This window comes from Oncorhynchus kisutch, linkage group LG11 (assembly GCF_002021735.2).
Source record: "Oncorhynchus kisutch isolate 150728-3 linkage group LG11, Okis_V2, whole genome shotgun sequence".
NCBI classification, from domain to species: Eukaryota; Metazoa; Chordata; class Actinopteri; order Salmoniformes; family Salmonidae; genus Oncorhynchus; species Oncorhynchus kisutch.
Genome location: NC_034184.2, coordinates 28,602,945 through 28,622,551, shown reverse-complemented (window position 1 = coordinate 28,622,551; position 19,607 = coordinate 28,602,945). Strand labels below are relative to the sequence as shown.

General features: G+C 43.5%; 1 protein-coding gene across 15 annotated transcripts in view; it reads right to left on the bottom strand.

The window, feature by feature from the left end:
- The window catches only part of LOC109899792 (mitogen-activated protein kinase kinase kinase kinase 3), a 68,489-nt gene that overhangs the window by 17,432 nt on the left and 31,450 nt on the right, over positions 1-19,607 (bottom strand). For 14 of the 15 annotated variants that reach the window (XM_031835574.1, XM_031835576.1, XM_031835575.1 and 11 more), the window contains exons 3-14: positions 8,273-8,363; positions 7,816-7,880; positions 7,452-7,507; positions 7,315-7,362; positions 7,133-7,175; positions 6,923-6,995; positions 6,566-6,697; positions 6,146-6,208; positions 5,939-6,020; positions 5,726-5,842; positions 1,996-2,074; positions 395-453 (exon numbers count right to left, since the gene is read on the bottom strand). In XM_031835574.1, coding sequence (XP_031691434.1) covers positions 395-453; positions 1,996-2,074; positions 5,726-5,842; positions 5,939-6,020; positions 6,146-6,208; positions 6,566-6,697; positions 6,923-6,995; positions 7,133-7,175; positions 7,315-7,362; positions 7,452-7,507; positions 7,816-7,880; positions 8,273-8,363 — 908 coding nt within the window. Of the gene's footprint in view, positions 1-394; positions 454-1,995; positions 2,075-5,725; positions 5,843-5,938; positions 6,021-6,145; positions 6,209-6,565; positions 6,698-6,922; positions 6,996-7,132; positions 7,176-7,314; positions 7,363-7,451; positions 7,508-7,815; positions 7,881-8,272; positions 8,364-11,140; positions 11,172-19,607 lie in introns of those variants that run through there. The other variant, XM_031835578.1, reaches the window with a different exon arrangement.

The window sequence follows — 19,607 nt, the reverse complement described above, 5'->3', positions numbered from 1 at the left end:
AATGCCATCCAATCAGAGAAAGGCATTAAAGCATAGGAGAGGAGGATGGGTAAGTGAGGTAGGGAGTGAGGGATGAGAGTGGAGGGGAGAGAATAGGGGTGGCCATGCATGCCGTGTGTTAACCCTGCACTGAAACATCAGCAAGAGGTACAGGTTAGTACCAGTGTGAGTAGCATTCAGACAAATTTAGGAGACAACGTCAAGAAATATGCTACACAGGGAGATGGATCACGTGGATGACTTGAGATGAGATATGCAGTAATTGTGAGCGTGATTTAAAACTGTAGCAGAGTCTCAACTAAAGGGGCCTGTCCACAAGGTTGTGGGTTGTCACCTACACACAGGGTTCAGCCACAGTAGTATCAGGGGGACACTGCAGGACCAGGTCACTCACCGGCTCATGATGGGGCTCTGTCTCCTTCCTCAGCGGAGGGTCAAACTTCACCTGGCCAACTGGGGGTGGGGGAAGAAAGAGCGATCGAGAAAGATACAATTATAGAGTGGGGAGGGAGAGAGAGAGGTAGAGGAGAAGACAAAGAAAGAGGGAGGGAGGGAAAGAGAGGAACATCAGCCATGTACTCTAGAAAGAAACAAACCTGTCGGAGTTGACTGGTGTTCTAGTAGGAGTTCAAGTTTAACTGTGCAGCTGCAGGTTAGAGATAGATGAGTGAGAGTGCTGAGGTGCTTTAACAGGAGAGTGTGTGTGTGTTTCTCTCTGTGGTACTTCACAGCATGGTTTGAGGAGCCATTAATCTATGGAAGCTGGAAAACATAGATTATACTCATGCCAATGTTAATCCTAACAGACAGAGGTTAACTAAAGTACGATTACCATGAACTCGCAGAGAATTTAATGTGCCAGATTAACTTCTCTAGGGTAGGGGGCAGCATTCGGGAATTTTGGATGAAAAGCATGCCCAAATTAAACTGCCTGCTACTCGGGCCCAGAGGATATGATATGCATATAACTGGTAGATTTGGATAGAAAACTCTAAAGTTTCCAAAACTGTTAAAATAGTGTCTGTGAGTATAACAGAACTGATTTGGCAGGCGAAAACCAGGAAGTAGTTTTTTATTTGTATTTTTCTATTCAATGCCATTACAGTATCCATCGACTTAGGACTTAAGTTGCAGTTCCTATGCCTTCCACTAGATGTCAACAGTCTTTAGAAATTGTTTCAGGCTTCTATTCTGATAAATGAGGGAGTAAGACCAGTCTGAATGAGTGGACCCTGCCGTGTCACAGAGCTTCTTCATGCGCAATCCCGAGAGCGCGCCTTTCTTGTTTACCTTCTATATTGACGACGTTATTGTCCGGTTGAAATATTATCGATTATTTAGGCTAAAAACAACCTGAGGACTGAATATAAACATCGTTTGACATGTTTCTATGAACTTTACGGATACAATTAGGATTTTTTTGTCTGCGTTTGAGCCTGTGGATTACTGAAGAAAACGCGAACAAAACAGAGGTTTTTGGATATAAAGAGACTTTAGGAACAAAAGGAACATTTATTAAGTAAATTAATGTCTTGAGTGCAACCATATGAAGATCAAAGGGATTAATTTGATCTCTATTTCTGACTTGTGTAACTCTTCTACTTGGCTGGTTACTGTTTGTAATGATTTGTCTGCTGGGCTATGTTCTCAAATAATCGTAAGGTATGCTTTCGCCGTAAAGCATTTTAAAAATCTGACACCGTGGTTGGATTCACAAGAAGTTCATCTTTAAATCCCTCCATTCTTATGTAAAATATGTTTTGTTTTCTGAATTTTTATAATGAGTACTTCTGTATTTGGCGCTCTGCAATCCCACATACCCTAGAGAGGTTAAGCATAGTGCAAAACCAGCAGACTGGGATAAAACTGAATACACCATAGCCACAGACTGAATGGAATCCAGATGATTCACAAACTAAGCATGATTTGTAGTCCAGGAGTAGGCTCAATCTGGGTCCGGGAAACAGGCCCTTAGTCACACATATAGAAACTTACAGTTGATCTCAGACAGCGTCTTCCCTTCCCTGGTGCTCCTGCTGGTGGAGCGAATCCGATGGGGAACAGACACTGGAGACTGTCCGGAAGAAAAAACATACGACCTTAACAGACAAGATCATCATCACTCACAAAAAACAAAAACTGCATTCCTCAGTCCAATAACTGTAGTCTTATTAAATCCTGTGCAAACTTTGTTACATGGTAAAAAAACATTCAACATCACTCTCATTGAGGGGAGAGTGCTGATCATAATAGATCTTACTGTCTCTAAGATGTGTATATTTCATATGTTCTCAATCTACAGGTGTCTCAATTCCAGTCTGGTTTTTAGGGTAAGAAGGCACTGAACCCGTTCTGACCTCTGACCTACACTACATCACCAAAATTATGTGGAAACCTGCTCGTCGAACATGCTCGTCGAACATCTCAATCCAATAACAGCCTCAACTTTTCTGGGAAGGCTTTCCACGAGATGTTGGAACATTGCTGCAGGGACTTGATTCCATTCAGCCACAAGAGCATTAGTGAGGTCGGGAACTGATGTTGGGCGATTTGGGCTGGCTCGCAGTCGGCGTTCCAATTCATCCCAAAGGTGTTCAAGTTCTTCCACACCGATCTCGACAAGCCATTTCTGTATGGACCTCGCTTTGTGCACGGGGACATTGTCATGCTGCAACAGGGAAGGGACTTCCCCAAACTATTGCTACAAAGTTGGAAGCATAGAATCATCTAAAATGTAATTGTATGCTGTAGCGTTAAGATTTCTCTTCACTGGAACTAAGGGGCCTAGCCCGAACCATGAAAAACAGCCCCAGACCATTTTTCCTCCTCCACCCAACTTTACAATTGGCACTATGAATTGCCGTATGTAGCATTCTCCTGGCATAAGCCAAAACTAGATTCAGCCGTTGGCCTGCCAGATGGTGAAGCGTGATTCATCACGCCAGAGAATGTATTTCCATTGCTCCAGAGTACAATGGCGGCAAGCTTTACACCACTCCAGCAGACGCTTGGCATTGCGCATGGTGATCTTATGCTTGTGTGCGGCTGCTCGGCCATGGAACCCCATTTCATGATGCTCCCAACGAACAGTTATTGTGCTGATATTTCTTCTAGAGGCTGTTTGGAACTCGGTAGTGAGTGTTACAACCGAGGAACTCAACGGTCCCATTCTGCGAGCTTGTGTTGGCTACCGCATCGCAGCTGAGCCGTTGTTTCTCCTAACGGTTTCCACTTCACAACAGAACTTACAATTGACCGGGACAGCTCTAGCAGGGCAGAAATTTGACAAACTGACTTGTTGGAAAGGTGGCATCCTATGATGGTGCAACATAGAAAGTCACTGAGCTCTTCAGTAAGGTCATTCTACTGTCAATGTTTGTCTATGGAGATTGCATTGATGTGTATTCAATTTTATACACCTGTCAGCAACAGGTGTGGCTGAAATAACCGAGTCCACTAATGTGAAGGGGTGTCCACATACTTTTGTATATATAGTGTATGAGTCAGGGACAATGAGAACAATGACCCAGTCACAACAACCTCCATGGCAGCAACAGAACACAGCATAGACAGACCGCACTGAAAGCAGGCAAATAAACCATGGCAACGCAAGGCAGCAATAGATGTCTTAGCAACAACACATGCAGATTAAGGAGAGCTCAAATTCACATCAGTGGACATTCCTTTTACCAGTCTTCTGAGACCAAACACATACTAATTTACACATAACATACTTAAAATATGTTCTTCAGTGATTTGTTTTTAACTTTCCTGTTGGAAAGTGATATCCCAAGCGCAAATACAGTCAATTACACACACACTGAAGAGTAAACATTTTGAAAACTGAAAACTTCAAGGAGATGGTTTGTTGGGAAGTCGTGATGTCATCAGCCTGCCCCTTGCTTGAGGAGCAATAGAGAACAAAAGAGGTACTTAACAAAAGACATGTCAAAAGATGTGTCAATGTAAATGCTCTGGGTGGCCATTTGATTCATTGTTCAGGAGGCTTATGGCTTAGCGGTAGAAACTATTAAGGAGCCTTTTGGATCTAAACTTGGCTCTCCGGTACCGCTTGCCATGCGGTAGCAGGGAGAACAGTCTATGACTTCGGTGGCTGGATTATTTGACAATTTTTAGGGCCTTCCTCTGACACCGCCTATTACATAGGTCCTGAATGGCAGGAAGCTTGGCCCCAGTGATGTACTGGGCCATACACACTACCCTCTGTAGCGCCTTACAGTCGGATGCCGAGCAGGCTGTGACGCAACCCGTCATGATGCTCTCGATGGTGCCGATTAGAACTTTTTGAGGATCTGGGGACCCATGCCAAATCTTGTCAGTCTCCTGAGGTGGAAAGATGTTATCGTGCCCTCTTCACGAATGTCTTGGTGTGTTTGGACCATGATAGTTTGTTGGTGATGTGGACACCAAGGAACTTGAAGCTCTCGACCCGCTACACTTCAGCCCCGTTAATGTGAATGGGGGCGTGTTCAGCCCTCCTTTTCATGTAGTCCCCGATCAGCTCCTTTGTTTTGCTCACGTTGAGGAAGAGGTTGTTGTCCTGGCACCAGGTCACTGACCTCCTCCCTATAGGCGGTCTTATCCTTGTCGGTGATCAGGCCTACCACTGTTGTTTTGTCAGCAAACGTAATGATTGTGTTGCAGTCGCGCTTGGCCACGCAGTCGTGGGTGAACAGGGAGCACAGGAGGAGACTAAGCACGCACCCCTGAGAGGCCCCCGTGTTGAGGATCAGCGTGGCAGATGTGTTGTTTCCTACCCTTACCACCTGGGGGTGGCCCGTCAGGAAGTCCAGGATCCAGTTGCAGAGGGAAGTGTTTAGTCCCAGGGTCCTTAACTTAGTGATGAGGTTTGTGAGCACTATGCTGTTGAACGCTGAGCTGTAGTCAATGAACAGCATTCTCACATTGGTGTTCCTCTTGTCCAGGTGGGAAACGGCACCTCAGTTTGACCTCACCTCAGCATATCAATCAAGTTCTAGTTTCTATATGTTTATGCACTAAACACACCCTTGGCCTAGCTAGACAAATCACAAGCTTGTTAACATTAGCTTTAACAAACGAACGCACATACAAAACAGAAGGTATGTACAATATGTAACAAACATGTATATACACAAGAAGGTGTGTGAGAGCGAGACATTAAAGTGTTACATATAGTATGCCATCTGAATTTATTCTCACAGTTTAACTGTGCCCCTATTCATGCCTAAAACACACCCAAAACACTCTTCAAAATCCCACATGCAGATACATTTAACAAATGAAGTAACAGCATCTCCTTAAGCAAGGTTCAATGACGAGACCCAGTCCAGTCTACCTGAGCACACACAGACCGGTGTTAGTTAGTTCTCTGTTTCTACAGGTACTGATCACAGTGGTACTGGTGCAGTTGTAATGCCGGCCACATTGGTACCTTCTTGCGCATGGCAAAGCGAGGTGCTCGCCGAGCACCTGGGGTGATGGGAAGGAAGTGGCCCATATATTTAAACTGAGGAAGAGGATGAAGAAGAGCAGAGAGAAGGGTAATGGAAAAGGGAGGAAAGATGTAGAACTCTGACAGTTAAGAGATCAGCATGATTGGACGAACTAAATGCGTAGAGACCAATGAGGACAGGTGTCAGTCTTATCCTGCTATTAGATTTGAGAAACCTGAAGAGATGGAGAGGTTGGAGATGTGGGTTAGGGTGGTGGGGGGTGACTCTACCTCTGGTTCTGGGTCGTCATCGTCAAAGTCGTTGTATGTGGTGTGGTCTGGGTTGTTGGATTTGTCCAGCAGTTCGATGGCCAGGGTTCGACTGAGAGGCTGTGACACAAACGGGTGCTGTGGACACAGGAAGGCGACGCGAGGTCACAGCCTACAGACACTCTTATCCTGACAGACACTCATATCTAGTGTTTCCCTCTAGACTGGGAGTACCTGTAATAGTTTCTCTGCTGTTGGCCTCTTCTTGGGATTTTTCGTCAGGGACAATTTGACAAAATGATGGAAATTATTTCCCCTTTCATAGGAGGAGATAGAAAATATACATGTCAGAGCATTTAAGTTTATAATATGAAGAGAAAATTGTTAAACTGAGAATTAAACCTGTTCCTCACTATTCACAGAGGAGAGGTGAACACATACCATTTCACTTTGTCTTTCAATTTGGGTGGCTGGAAATTACTCTTTGTCATCAAGAAAAGGGCCCTAGGAAGAAAGGAAACAGACTTGGTTTCTAAAACAAAGTACATTAGTTGTCACAATGTGATTTCTAAGTAAATGGAGGAATCTACCACTGGGTGGTTTGAGCCCTGGGTATAACAAAACATTATCTTAATTTTTAAGTACATTGGTAACCAGTTTATAATAGCAATAAAGCACCTCTGGGGTTTGTGGTATATGGCCAATATACCACAGGTAAAGGCTGTATCCAGCCCTTAGAACAGCCCTTAGCCGTGGTATATTGGCCATATACCTCACCCCCTCATGCATTATTGCCTAAATAAATATCCAGCATCACAGTCATAAGGCTTAATTCGCACATCCCCCTACACACAGACTCACCTCATAGGGTGCAGGTCGAACATGGGAGGCTGCAGCTCGGCAAGCTCGATAGCTGTGATGCCCACGGCCCAGATATCACACAGCTGGTTGTAGCCCCCCTTCCTCTCCACGGCTGCCACCTCTGGAGCCATCCTGATAGGATGAGAGGAGGGAGGGAGGCGAAAGAGAAAAAGAGAGAAGAAAAAAAACAGTACTTATCAGGCATAGACCAACAATCACTCAAGGCAATCAAATACAATCATAACACTGTCCAGAGCAATATGAATGGTCTGTCACAATAAGTCAATGAAGCATAACATCATGTCAGAGTCTATCCAGAGTATGACACCGAGGGGAGGGGCCAGGGGAGACACTCACCAGTATGGTGTTCCAATGAAGGACTTCCTCTTAGCCAGCGTGGCAGTGATCTGTGCTGATACACCAAAGTCAGCTAAGGAGGGAGAGGGAGGAAAATGAGCAAAAAGATCAGATGTATTGTGAGATCTCATTCTAATAGGTACTCAAGGTGAGGCTTTGGGAACTGACATGTCTGATTGAGGGGAAAGTAGTGGTTGTCCGTGGCCTTACCTAGTTTCACATAGCCGTTGTCTGTCAATAGAATATTTGCTCCCTATGAGGAAAAGTAATAGGGCCAGGCAAAAAAATACCATCAACATTTCAGAGATATCTTTTGCAAAGATGAGTAAGGAGTGAAAGGCAAACGTCTCTACTCAAAAGCATGCTTATTACTATCACTGACATGGCTTTACCTTAATGTCTCTGTGCATTTTGCCTTTGTTGTGGAGATAGTACAAACCCTGTAAGTAAAAAACAAACAGCAAAACACGTTCTCATTCAATCTGACCCATAGATGCCCATGGCTCTGGCAGCAGGGGTAAAAACATACCTGGAGGGTTTCCCGTGACATATACGCAATCTGAGACTCAGACAGAGGCCCAGTCACTGGACAGGAGGGAGGAAGAGATGAGAGTTTAGAAGATCTATCCAATGTGTATCAAGCAATTCATACACAATTTAGAGTTCAACACCAGTTGATTCACTTCGAGTGCTATTTACTGTGCTGGCTGGCTGGCTTAAGTGTGTGAGTGAAAAATGTGGATATTGATTGCAACAAGCTTTCATTCATTGTGCTTCATGGTCTGTTTTTAGATGAAAACACAGCTATTCTGTGAGGGTGACTGAGCATGGGTGAATGCATAGGTTGCCACAGTGTGAGTGAGTTTGTGAGTGTGAGAATGTGTGTGTCCTACCATGATAAATATCCTGCAGAGATCCTCCTCCGCAGTACTCCATGCTGATCCATAATTTATCCCTCCTGGAGAAGGGAAGTGATACACTCCCTGTCAAAATCCCTCTCAACAGACCACAAGTCAGCAAGACTGGGAACGCAAGACTCAAAGCTAGAGCTGGGCAATACATCTAATTAATTAGAATTTTTTGTATGTATTCCCGCTTGTTCTCATGTTGTCTTTTTGGTCTCTTCTCATTCGCTCCTTTTGTGCATCCATTTGCACCAGAGACCTGTATATAATGACGAGATGCTCACGTCTCCGCCCTAACAACGGGAATGGTCGTCCAAAAGGCGAGAAGGCAGGCGACAAGCTTATATTCAAAATAAGCGCATGAAATAGCTGTATTATTTGAGTCCAACTTCAGAGAGAGATGTACTGTCTATCCATACCTGATCTATCAGTATGCCAGTCTTACCGGAGATAGCTACCAAAGTAGGCCACGATGTTGGAGTGTTTGCAGTCCTTCATCATGATGATCTCCTGCTGCACCACCTCAAAGTCCTCACCTGTCAATCAAATAGTCAGTCAGCCGATCAGTTACATGTTCATTATTACATGATCAAGCCATAAAGCGTTAGCCTGGTGGCTAGATCCGTTTGTGCTTTAGCCAACTCCTCTGACATGTTGTCGTCATGCCGTACAACAGAGATGGTAGTTTAAGCAAAAACAGACATGGCTACCAGGCCAATACAGACGATTTTCGTCTCAGGATACAAACACCAACACGTTACATCATTTCAAATTCATGCAGATGGTAAACATGATAGAACTTGTTTTGAGGCTGTAGTGTCTACAGTAAATATATTGATGCAGGAAGTGAAGGCACTGCAGCACTAACTGCATCAGATCCAGCTATTTTAGGACGCCTTCAAAACGCTGGGACATGACTAAGAGCCCGGACTTATACAAAATGACAGCACATCTCAGCATGGATAAAATAGCTAAAATACAATTTCAGCGGGGTACCAGCTTAGAAGTAATCTTATTTAAAATGTCAAAACGTCTATTTCTCCATATACATTTGAGTAATTTAGCAGACACTATTACCCACACAGGACCATCTATATGCTGTATACACTTTTAAAGTGAGACACACACATCCACATACAGTACACTCACATCCATCCACACTCAGAACCATCTTTGACAACAGTCAGAATGGATATGGGTGAATATTGTTGAGTTGGCATCTCCACACATGGGCCTACATAGCCCCCTTAACGTCATCACATCCTTTGACCCCGAGGTGAAGCGCTACCGTCTGATGGATACCCTGGCTTGGGCTCTGTGTGTCACATGTCAAGCCCTTCAGATCTGTGAATGTCTAAGCGAATTAGTGCCCTTCCTGACCCATATCTCCAAGGCAAAGCTCTGTTACTATGGTAACGAGTCTGACCCCAGGGCCCCAGCAGCTATACTGACAGGAATTGTTGAAGAACATAGTGGACAAAAAGGTATACATGCTAGGACACATCTACAATCATTCACATAAGCCTTATAAACTAGTTATGTATGGAGAGGTTTAACCCTTTCCAGTCATTAAAACCTGCTATAAATTCACGTGGGACAGTTGGCAAATTATTAAATCATGCCAAACCCTGAATAACCACCTATATCTTTCTAGCGCCCTGAGCTGTCAAGCAGCCACACAGCTTGCTTAGTGCTAACACTGTCACATGATAGGTGGGGCTACAGTACCTTCAGAAAGTATTCATATCCCTCGACTTATTCCCCATTTAGATTTGTTAGCCTGAAATCAAAATGGATGACATTTTTTTCATCACCCATCTACACACAATACCCCATAAGTATTTCACCATAAGTGAAAACATGTTTTTTTTTGCGCAAATGTATTGAAAATGAAAAACAGAACTCTGTCATTTACATAAATATTGATACGCCTGAGTCAATACATCACCTTTGGCAGCGATTACAGCTGTGAGTCTTTCTATGTAAAGTTTAAGCTCTGCAACACCTGGATTATACAGTATTTGCACATGTTTTTATTTTTTATTCTTCAAGCTCTGTGAAGTTGGTTGGTGATCAATGCTAGACAGCCATTTTCAAGTCTTGCCATAGATTTTTGACATAAATTGTCTCACTAACTAGGCCACTCATGAACGTTCCAATGTCATCTTGGTATGCAACTCCAGTGTATATTTGGCCTTGGGTTTTAGGTTATTGTCCCACTGAAAAGGGGAATTTGTCACCCAATGTCTGTTGGAAAGCAAATAAACAGGTTTTCCCTTTAGGATTTTTCCTGTGCTTAGCTTTATTGTGTTTCTTTTTATCCTAATAAACTCCCTCGTCCTTGACAATGACAAGCATACCCATAACGATGCAGCCAGCATCATGCTTGAAAATATGAAGTGGTACATTGGAATTGCCCCAAATATGAACGCGTATTCAAGACAAAGTTACATTTCTTCGACCAATTCTTTACGGTTTTACTTTGGTGCCTTATTGGAAACAGGATGAATGTTCGAAATTCACTGCTCGACTGAGATAAAGATAATTGAATGTATAGGGGACAGAGATGAGGTAGTCATTAAAAATAATGTTAAACACTATTATTGCACCCAGAGTGAGTCCATGGAACTTGTTACGCAAATATTTACTCCTGAACTTATTGAGGCTTGCTATAACAAATAGTTTGAATACTTATTGACTGAAGACATTTCAGTTTAATGGGTTATTGCGTGCAGGCCAGTGACACAAAATCTAAATTTAATCCATTTTTAATTTAAGCTATAACACAAAAGGTAGAAAAAGTCAAGGTGGGTGAATAATTTCTGAAGGCACTGTATGTCCTCCAGCTATACCAGTGTTTACACCCCGATGCTGCAGCATGACAACTTGGCTCTGTGTCAGAGATGGCTGTGATGGGTCACCTCTCAAGCACTACAAAAGGGCAACAAAAAAGGAAAAAAAGGAAAGAAATCAAATTCAAAGGTTACAGCACAGAGGTAAAAGGAGGATCGTAGGGCCAATCCTGAATGAGATCCAATTGCCGTTTACAGGCTTTTGCCTAAATCATGCATTGACGTCAATAAGATCTTGACATGAACATTTGGAGTTGTGCACGCGGATCTCCGAGGACTCAACCCTAGGAGAAGTAAAAAATAAATCTGAAGATGAAGTGCAAACACAGTGCTGTGTTATTAGGCTTCGATGTTTGTCTTTTAATGCCTGCGGAAAATGACAGGTGCACCGCTGCAAAGGCTTATCAAATGAAGCTCAAGATTTTTTAAAACCTGTGTCAAGGTAATGATACATAGCTTACCAGTGGGAGAGTTCATAATCACTGAGAGGAGCAGAGAAAGAGAGATTTCAATTGGATAGGAAGTATTTCACATGAAACATTTCAGGAGAATTGATAATCCTCACTGCAGGGTTCAGTCATTCTGTTCCTGCCTTTGAAATCCATACCCAGCCCATCAGATGCTCAGTCCTGCATAACTAACATTCCAGACAATCAATCACTTAAGACTGAGCCAAAACAGTACTAAACACTGTTCTGGCATGCATACACACACTACTTGAAATACTGTATAATTTGATCTGAGAAGTTAAGCAAATTTATTGCACCCAAATTGGCCATTTTAAATTACAGGGTTCATATAATATTCAATAAATGTAGTACCTAAGATTCAAATTGGACCAAACATTCTTCTAACAATTAGACATTACGAATACAAAGAAATTGTATATATAAAAAAAAATATTATATATATATCAACAAAAAAAACACCAATGGACACCCCACCCAAACAACACGGAGAATTTATACTATATACATGTCTGACAAGTAGTATCGAGCTTTGGCTCGGAACATTGTTTCTTCATGCTATGTAATGTACAGTGCATTTGGAAAGTATTCAGACCTCTTGACTTTTTCCTCATTCGTCGACGACGACAATCTACATACAATACCCCACAATGACAAAGCAAAAACAGGTTTTAGAAATGTTGCAATTAAAAATATATTTTTTAGTGGGAACAAAATTTACATAAGTATTCAGACCCTTTACTCAGTACTTTGTTGAAGCACCTTTGGCAGCGATAACAGCAGAGTCTTCTTTGGTATGACAAGCTTGGCACACCTGTATTGTGGGAATTGCTCCCATTCTTCTCTTGAGATCCTCTCAAGTTATGTCAGGTTGGATGAGGAGCGTCGCTGCACAGCTATTTTCAGGTCTCTCCAGACATGTTCGATCGGGTTCAAGTCCGGGCTTTGTCTGGGCCACTCAAGGACATTCAAAGACTTGTCCCGAAGCCACTCCTGCGTTGTCTTGGCTGTGTGCTTGGTGTCATTGTCCTTTTGGAAGTTGAACCTTCGTCCCCAGTCTGAGGTCCTGAGTGCTCTGAAGCAGGTTTCATCTCTGTACTTTGCTCTGTTCATCTTTCCCTTGATCCTGACTCGTCTCAGATCCTGTCAATGAAAAACATCCCCAGAACATGATGCTGCCACCACCATGGTTCACCATAGGGATGGTGCAAGATTTCCTCCAGGCGTGATGCTTGGCATTCAGGCCAAAGAGTTCAGTCTTGGTTTCATCAAACGAGGGAATCTTGTGTCTCATGGTCTGGGAGTCCTTTAGGTGCCTTTTAGCAAACTCCAAGAGTTTGGTGTGGAGGCCAGCTCTAGGAAGAGTCTTGGTGGCTACAAACTTCTTCCATTTAAGAATGACAGAGGCCACTGTGTTCTTAGGGACTTTCAATGCTGCAGAAATGTTTTGGTACCCTCCCCCAGATCAGTGCCTTGACACAATCCTGTCTCGGCGCTCTACGGACAATTCTTTCGACCTCATGGCTTGGTTTTTGCTCTTACATGCACTGTCAACGGTGGGACATTGTATAGACAGGTGGGTACCTTTCCAAATCATGTCCAATCAATTGAATTTACCACAGGTGAACTCAAAGTAGTAGAAACATCAAGGATGATCAATGGAAACAGGATGCACCTGAGCTCAATTTTGAGTCTCATACCTTATTAACATAAGTATTCAGACGCTTTGGTATCTGTTTTACATGTTTAATACATTTGCAACATTTTCGAAAAACCTGTTCTCTATCATAGTGTGGTATTGTGAGTACATTGATGGGGAAATTAGTGATGTAATACATTTTAGAATAAGACTAACGTAACAAAAGGGTCTAAATACTTTCCAAATGCACTGTATTCCCAGTGAATTTTGGGATGTATTTTTTTTTTACCCTCCCCGTTCAATGAAATTAGTCAAAGTTTTTAGGTTAATGTCAAATCAAATGGTCACATACACAGATGTTATCACAGGTGCTGAAAAATGGTTGTGTTTCTAGCTCCAACAATGCCATAATACCTAGCAATCCAAAAAGTAAAAAAGGAATTAGGAAATGTCAGAGTCCATTTCATATACACACACACACACACACACACACACACTGCTCCAAAAAATAAAGGGAACACTTAAACAACATAATGTAACTCCAAGTCAATCACACTTCTGTGAGATCAAACTGTCCACTTAAGAAGCAACACTGATTGACAATACATTTCACATGCTGTTGTGCAAATGGAATAGACAACAGGTGGAAATTATAGGCAATTAGCTCCTGATGAGGTGGCGGATGGTCTCCTGAGGGATCTCCTCCCAGACCTGGACTAAAGCGAGACATGATGTCCCAGATGTGCTCAATTGGATTCAGGTATGGGGAACGGGCGGGCCAGTCCATAGCATCAATGCCTTCCTCTTGCAGGAACAGCTGACACACTCCAGCCACATGAGGTCTAGCATTGTCTTGCATTAGGAGGAACCCAGGGCCAACCGCACCAGCATATGGTCTCACAAGGGGTCTGAGGATCTCATCTCAGTACCTAATGGCAGTCAGGCTACCTCTGGCAAGCACATGGAGGGCTGTGCGGCCCCCCAAAGAAATGCCACCCCACACCATGACTGACCCACCGCCAAACCGGTCATGCTGGAGGATGTTGCAGGCAGCAGAACGTTCTCCACGGCGTCTCCAGACTGTCACATGTGCTCAGTGTGAACCTGCTTTCATCTGAAGAGCACAGGGCGCCAGTGGCGAATTTGCCAATCTTGGTGTTCTCTGGCAAATGCCAAACGTCCTGCACGGTGTTGGGCTGTAAGCACAACCCCCACCTTTGGATGTCGGGGCCTCATACCACCCTCATGGAGTCAGTTTCTGACCGTTTGAGCAGACACATGCACATTTGTGGCCTGCTGGAGGTCATTTTGCAGGGCTCTGGCAGTGCTCTTCCTGCTCCTCCTTGCACAAAGGCAGAGGTAGCGGACCTGCTGCTGGTTTGTTGCCCTCCTACGGCCTCCTCCACGTCTCCACTATGCTGACAGACACAGCAAACAGTCTTGCCACAGCTCGCATTGATGTGCCATCTTGGATGAGCTGCACTACCTGAGCCACTTGTGTGGGTTGTAGACTCCGTCTCATCCTACCACTAGAGTGAAAGCACCACCAGCATTCAAAAGTGACCAAAACATCAGCCAGGAAGCATAGGAACTGAGAAGTGGTCTGTGGTCACCACCTGCAGAACCACTCCTTTATTGGGGGTGTCTTGCTAATTGCCTATAATTTCTACCTGTTGTCTATTCCATTTGCACAACAGCATGTGACATTTATTGTCAATAAGTGTTGCTTCCTAAGTGGACAGTTTGATTTCACAGAAGTGTGATTGACTTGAAGTTACATTGTGTTTAAGTGTTCCCTTTATTTTTTTGAGCAGTATATAAAATGGTGTGTAGACAGCATACGAGTAGAAAAGGTGTTTACAGCAGTAGTTATATAGGATGAGCCATAACTAGAAAACGGTATATACACAGTACCACTAAAAGATTTGGACACAACATTCAAGCGTTTCTCTGTACTTTTACATTTATTGTATTTATTTTTACATTGTAGAATAATAGTTCAGAGATCAAACTTACAAAATAAAACATATGGAATCATGGTGTAAACAAAATCAAAATATATTTTTAGATTCTTCAAAGTAGCCACCCTTTGCCTTGATGACAGCTTTGAACACGCTTGCCATTCTCTCAGCCAGCTTCACCTGGAATGCTTTTCCAACAGTCTTGAAGGAGTTCCCACACTTGCTGGCTGCTTTTCCTTCACTCTGAGGTCCAACTCATCCCAAACCATCTCAATTGGTTTGAGGTTGGGTGATTGTGGAGGCCAGGTCATCTGATGCAGCACTCTCCTTCTTGGTCAAATAGCCCTTACACAGCCTGGCGGTGTGTTGGGTCATAGTCCTGTTGGAATTTTGTTTTTTGTGGGACTATGCCCAAACCACATGGGATGGCGTATCGCTGCAGAATGCTGTGCTGGTTAAGTGTGCCTTGAATTCTAAATAAATCACAGACAGTGTCACCAGCAAAGGGCACTGTCACACCTCCTCCTCCATGCTTCACGGTGTGAGACCTTCCTTTCACCTCGCCCGCGTCTCACAAATATCAGAACAAAATGACAGGTATTCACCAGTCAAATATCCATTGCTCATGTTTCTTGGCCCAAGAAAGTCTCTTCTTCTTATTGGTGTCCTTTAGTAGTGGTTTCATTGCATTATTCATTCGACCATGAAGGCCTGATTCACACAGTCCCCTCTGAACAGTTGATGTGTCTGTTACTTGAACTCTGAAGCATTTATTTGGGCTGCAATTTCTGAGGCTGGTAACTCTAATGAACTTATCCTCTGCAGCAGAGGTAACTCTGGGTCTTCCTTTCCTGTGCGGTCCTCATGAGAGTTTGAAAATATAAAGAGAGCCACTCTAGGAGCTTAGATGCAAAAATTTAATTACCAACGTTTTGACAGCCAAGCTGTCTTCATCAGTGTAGAATTATAAAAGTTCATTTGTGGAATTTCTTTCCTTCCTTAATGTGTTTGAGCCACTCAGTTGTGTTGTGACAAGGTAGGGCTGGTATACAGAAGATAGCCCTATTTGATAAGTCCATATTATGGCAAGAACAGCTCAAATAAGCAAAGCGAAACGACAGTACATTATTACTTTAAGACATGAAGGTCAGTCAATATGGAAAAAGTATCTTCAATTGCATTTGCAAAAACCATCAAGCACTATGATGACACTCATGAGGACCACACAACCACACAGAACGGGACCACCGAGTGCTGAAGGGCGTAAAAAAAACCTGTCCTCAGTTGCAACACTCCCTACTGAGTTGCAAATTGCCTCTAGAAGCAACATCAGCACAAGAACTGTTAATCTGAGCTTAATGAAATGGGATTCCATGGCCGAGCAGCCGCAAACAAGCCTAAGATCACCGTGAGCGTCGGCTCGGGTGGTGTAAAGCTCGCCTCCATTGGACTCTGGAGCAGTAGAAAAATGTTCTCTGGAGTGATGAATCGCACTTCACCATCTGGCAGGCCGACGGACGAATCTGGTTTGGCAGATGCCAGAAAAACACTACCCGCCCCAATGCATAGTGTCAACTGTAAAGTTTGGTGGAGGAGGAATAATGGTCTGGGGCTGTTTTTCATGGTTCGGGCTAGGCCCCTTAGTTCCAGTGAATGGAAATCTTAACACTACAGCATTTTTTTTAAGTAACCTTTATTTAACTTTGCAAGTCAGTTAAGAACATTCTTACTTACAATGATTTCCTACCAGGGAACAGTGGGTTAACTGCCTTGTTCAGGGGCAGAACGACTGATTTTTACCTTGTCCGCTTGGGGATTTGATCCAGCAACCTTTCGGTTACTGCCCCAACGCTCTAACCACTAGACTACCTGCTGCCCCATTCTAGACGATTCTGTGCTAACTTTGACAACAGTTTGGGGAAGGCCCATTTCTGTTTCAGCATGACAATGCCCCCGTGCATAAAGCGAGGTCCATACAGAAATGGTTTGTCACGATCGGTGTGGAACTTGACTGACCTGCACAGAGCCCTGACCACAACCCCTTCGACACCTTTGGGATGAATTGGAACGCCAACTGCGACCCGGGCCTAAATCACCCAACATCAGTGCCCGACCTCACTAATGCTCGTGGCTAAATGGAAGCAAGTCCCTGCAGCAATGTCCCACCATCTAGTGAGCCTTCCCAGAAGAGAGGAGGCTGTTATAGCAGCAAAGGGGGGACCAACTCCATATTAAATGCCCAGGATTTTGGAATGAGATGTTCGACGAGCACGTGTCCACATACTTTTGGTAGTGTCCCAGCTTCAATGCACCTGTACGGTCTACTCCTTTTAGATGGCAGCGGGGTAAACAACCCGTTGCTCGGGTGGATGATCTTCTTGGCCATCCTGTGACACCGGGTGCTGTAGGTTTCCTGGAGGGCAGGCAGTGTGATGAGTTAGGCTGACCACACCACTCTTTAGAGACCCCTGCCTTTGTGGGTGGTGCAATTGCCATATCAGGTGGTGATACAGCCAAACAGAAGGCTCTTGTCGTTATTGGTAATCAGGCCTACCACTGTTGTGTCGTCAGCAAACTTGATTCAGTTGATGAGTGAACAGGGAGTACAGGAGAGGGCTGAGCACAGACCCTTTGGGCCGCCTGATATTACCAGGTTCTGACCACGGTGCTGGTTTCAGCAATGTTAAAGGGATAGTTCACCCAAATTACATATCGATTTCCTGACCCTGTACGCAGTCTATGGAGAAGGTATGACAGCAACCCATGCTTTAGTTATGGTACCTATGCTAGCATTTTCACACTTTGTGTCCAAATAACCCATAAGTATCTAAATGGATTGTGTAACTCAATGACTTTACTTATAGAAGATTTGGATATGCAGTGTAAAATGCTAAATCTGTACCATTGACTTGCATTGGATTTATGCCACAAATGCAAAAAAGTTAGCATTTAAAAACAATGGCCAGGTAAACAAAACCAAAGAACGTGTTGCAGTCATACCGTACCAAATTGCAGGAACAGCACCACCTTGTGGTCAGAACCGGGTAATATCAGGATGTAACAACTTCAATTACACATTTCTCTGAAGGAAAAGACCACAAAAAAAACCCACTAAATTCACTGAGAACACATTACATAGGATGAATAAACAATACTCCGAGCCGCAGTTCCACACTACTTGTCAGACAGAGAGAAGTAGATAACGTATACTTGTTGTATGGTTGGGATTGGGAGGGGGGTCCGTGGGTGGCTTTTGTACATTTCTTTGGATTCCTCGTGTTACTCATTGTAAGAAAAAAGCTCGGTCCCAATCAGATGTTATGTACTATATTTATTCAATATTCTATGAATCCTATAAATTAAAATGTTGAATGTGTGCAATCAATTGGCTTATATTTCAACAAAATAATGTTGCAGGAATCTTACCTGTTTCTAAATCCAGAAATAATTTCAGAACAAAATCGGATGGTGTGTGTGTCATGGCTTGCTGAAATGACATGGAACGACCCTGTGGCCCGTATAGGACTGGATTCACCTAGAATCAATAGTAGCCTGTTCACTGTGAAGATTTAAAATGTATCACACACTAGTTTGTTATTCAAGAACCCAGTAAATCCTGACATGTTCTGATGGGTGCTCCAGTCCAAACTGCCAAACATACGTAACACCCTGGTGGTTCCGTAGGGACACTTATGTTTAATCAGTCTGATACCATTAGCAGTTTCACTGCAGAATGCTGCTGCAGGTAGACGAACCTTAGGTAACACACAGCCTGCCCCCTGGCAAAGTATTCAAAACAAAAAGTCAAACTTTCTTCTAAATAAAATGTATGGCAGCGGTGTTTGTTGGGACAGTGAGACCTGTAAGGATTTGCATACGTAAACGTGGATGGATGAGAAAAACACCCCATTTCAGCTGCATATTCCAGCTTACTGTTCGAGAACTGTCTGAAGTCATCAAAGCTAAAGACCTTTTCTCAAAGCTAAGCAACGCAGTTGTCAACAGAAGGGAAGCTTGAGAATAAACCTTGAAGCATGTAAGAAAAAGCACAAGTCTGAAGTATGACATTTCCATATCTCCTGAAGCCAAACTCCATAAGCTTGTGCTGTAGTCACCCCATTATATAAATACGGGGCGAGGGTAACACACACCAAACATAAACATACACCCACATCGTGACAAACCTACTAAGAAGCACAGACATTTGAAAACGTGCACACACACACAAGAGGGAACAGAGACACTGGAAAGAATGGGAGTACATTCTCAAACACCCTTAAGAGAAAACTAAAAATAAAGTTATAGCGCCAGTGAAGAATAACATAATCCTCCGACTGTGACAACTACATTTCCATGGAGTATGCATCCGCAATGGCCTTTTTACAGGACGACCAGCCTGACAGCTAGCCTGGCGACAACACAGAGAGAGAAGAATAACAACAAACCACAGATGGATCGTTCCCCTCTTAACGCTCAACGTGTGGCTAAAAGTTGAACATTAAGACAACACCAACCTCGTGTCTCTGTGTAGGAGAAAGCAAATGAGGTGTAATATACAGCCTCAGTGAGTTTAAGACAGTTTAGGCTAACAAGATGACCCCACCACTCGCGGTGCAAAATAAATGTACACATACACTCAAAAATTAGGGGTTCAACAAGGGTTCTAAGACCCTCAAAGCTTTTTAACAACCTTAGATTGCCCCCAAAGGGTTCTTCCAAGAACTCCATAGGAGATGTTCATCGAGGAACCTCCTGAGTGGGGGTTCTTGCAGGAACATTAAATTTGAAAAGGACAACAGGTGCAGGCACTTAAGCGAAACATTATAAAAGAAAATCTCCTCAGTTTAAAGTCTGTCCCTTG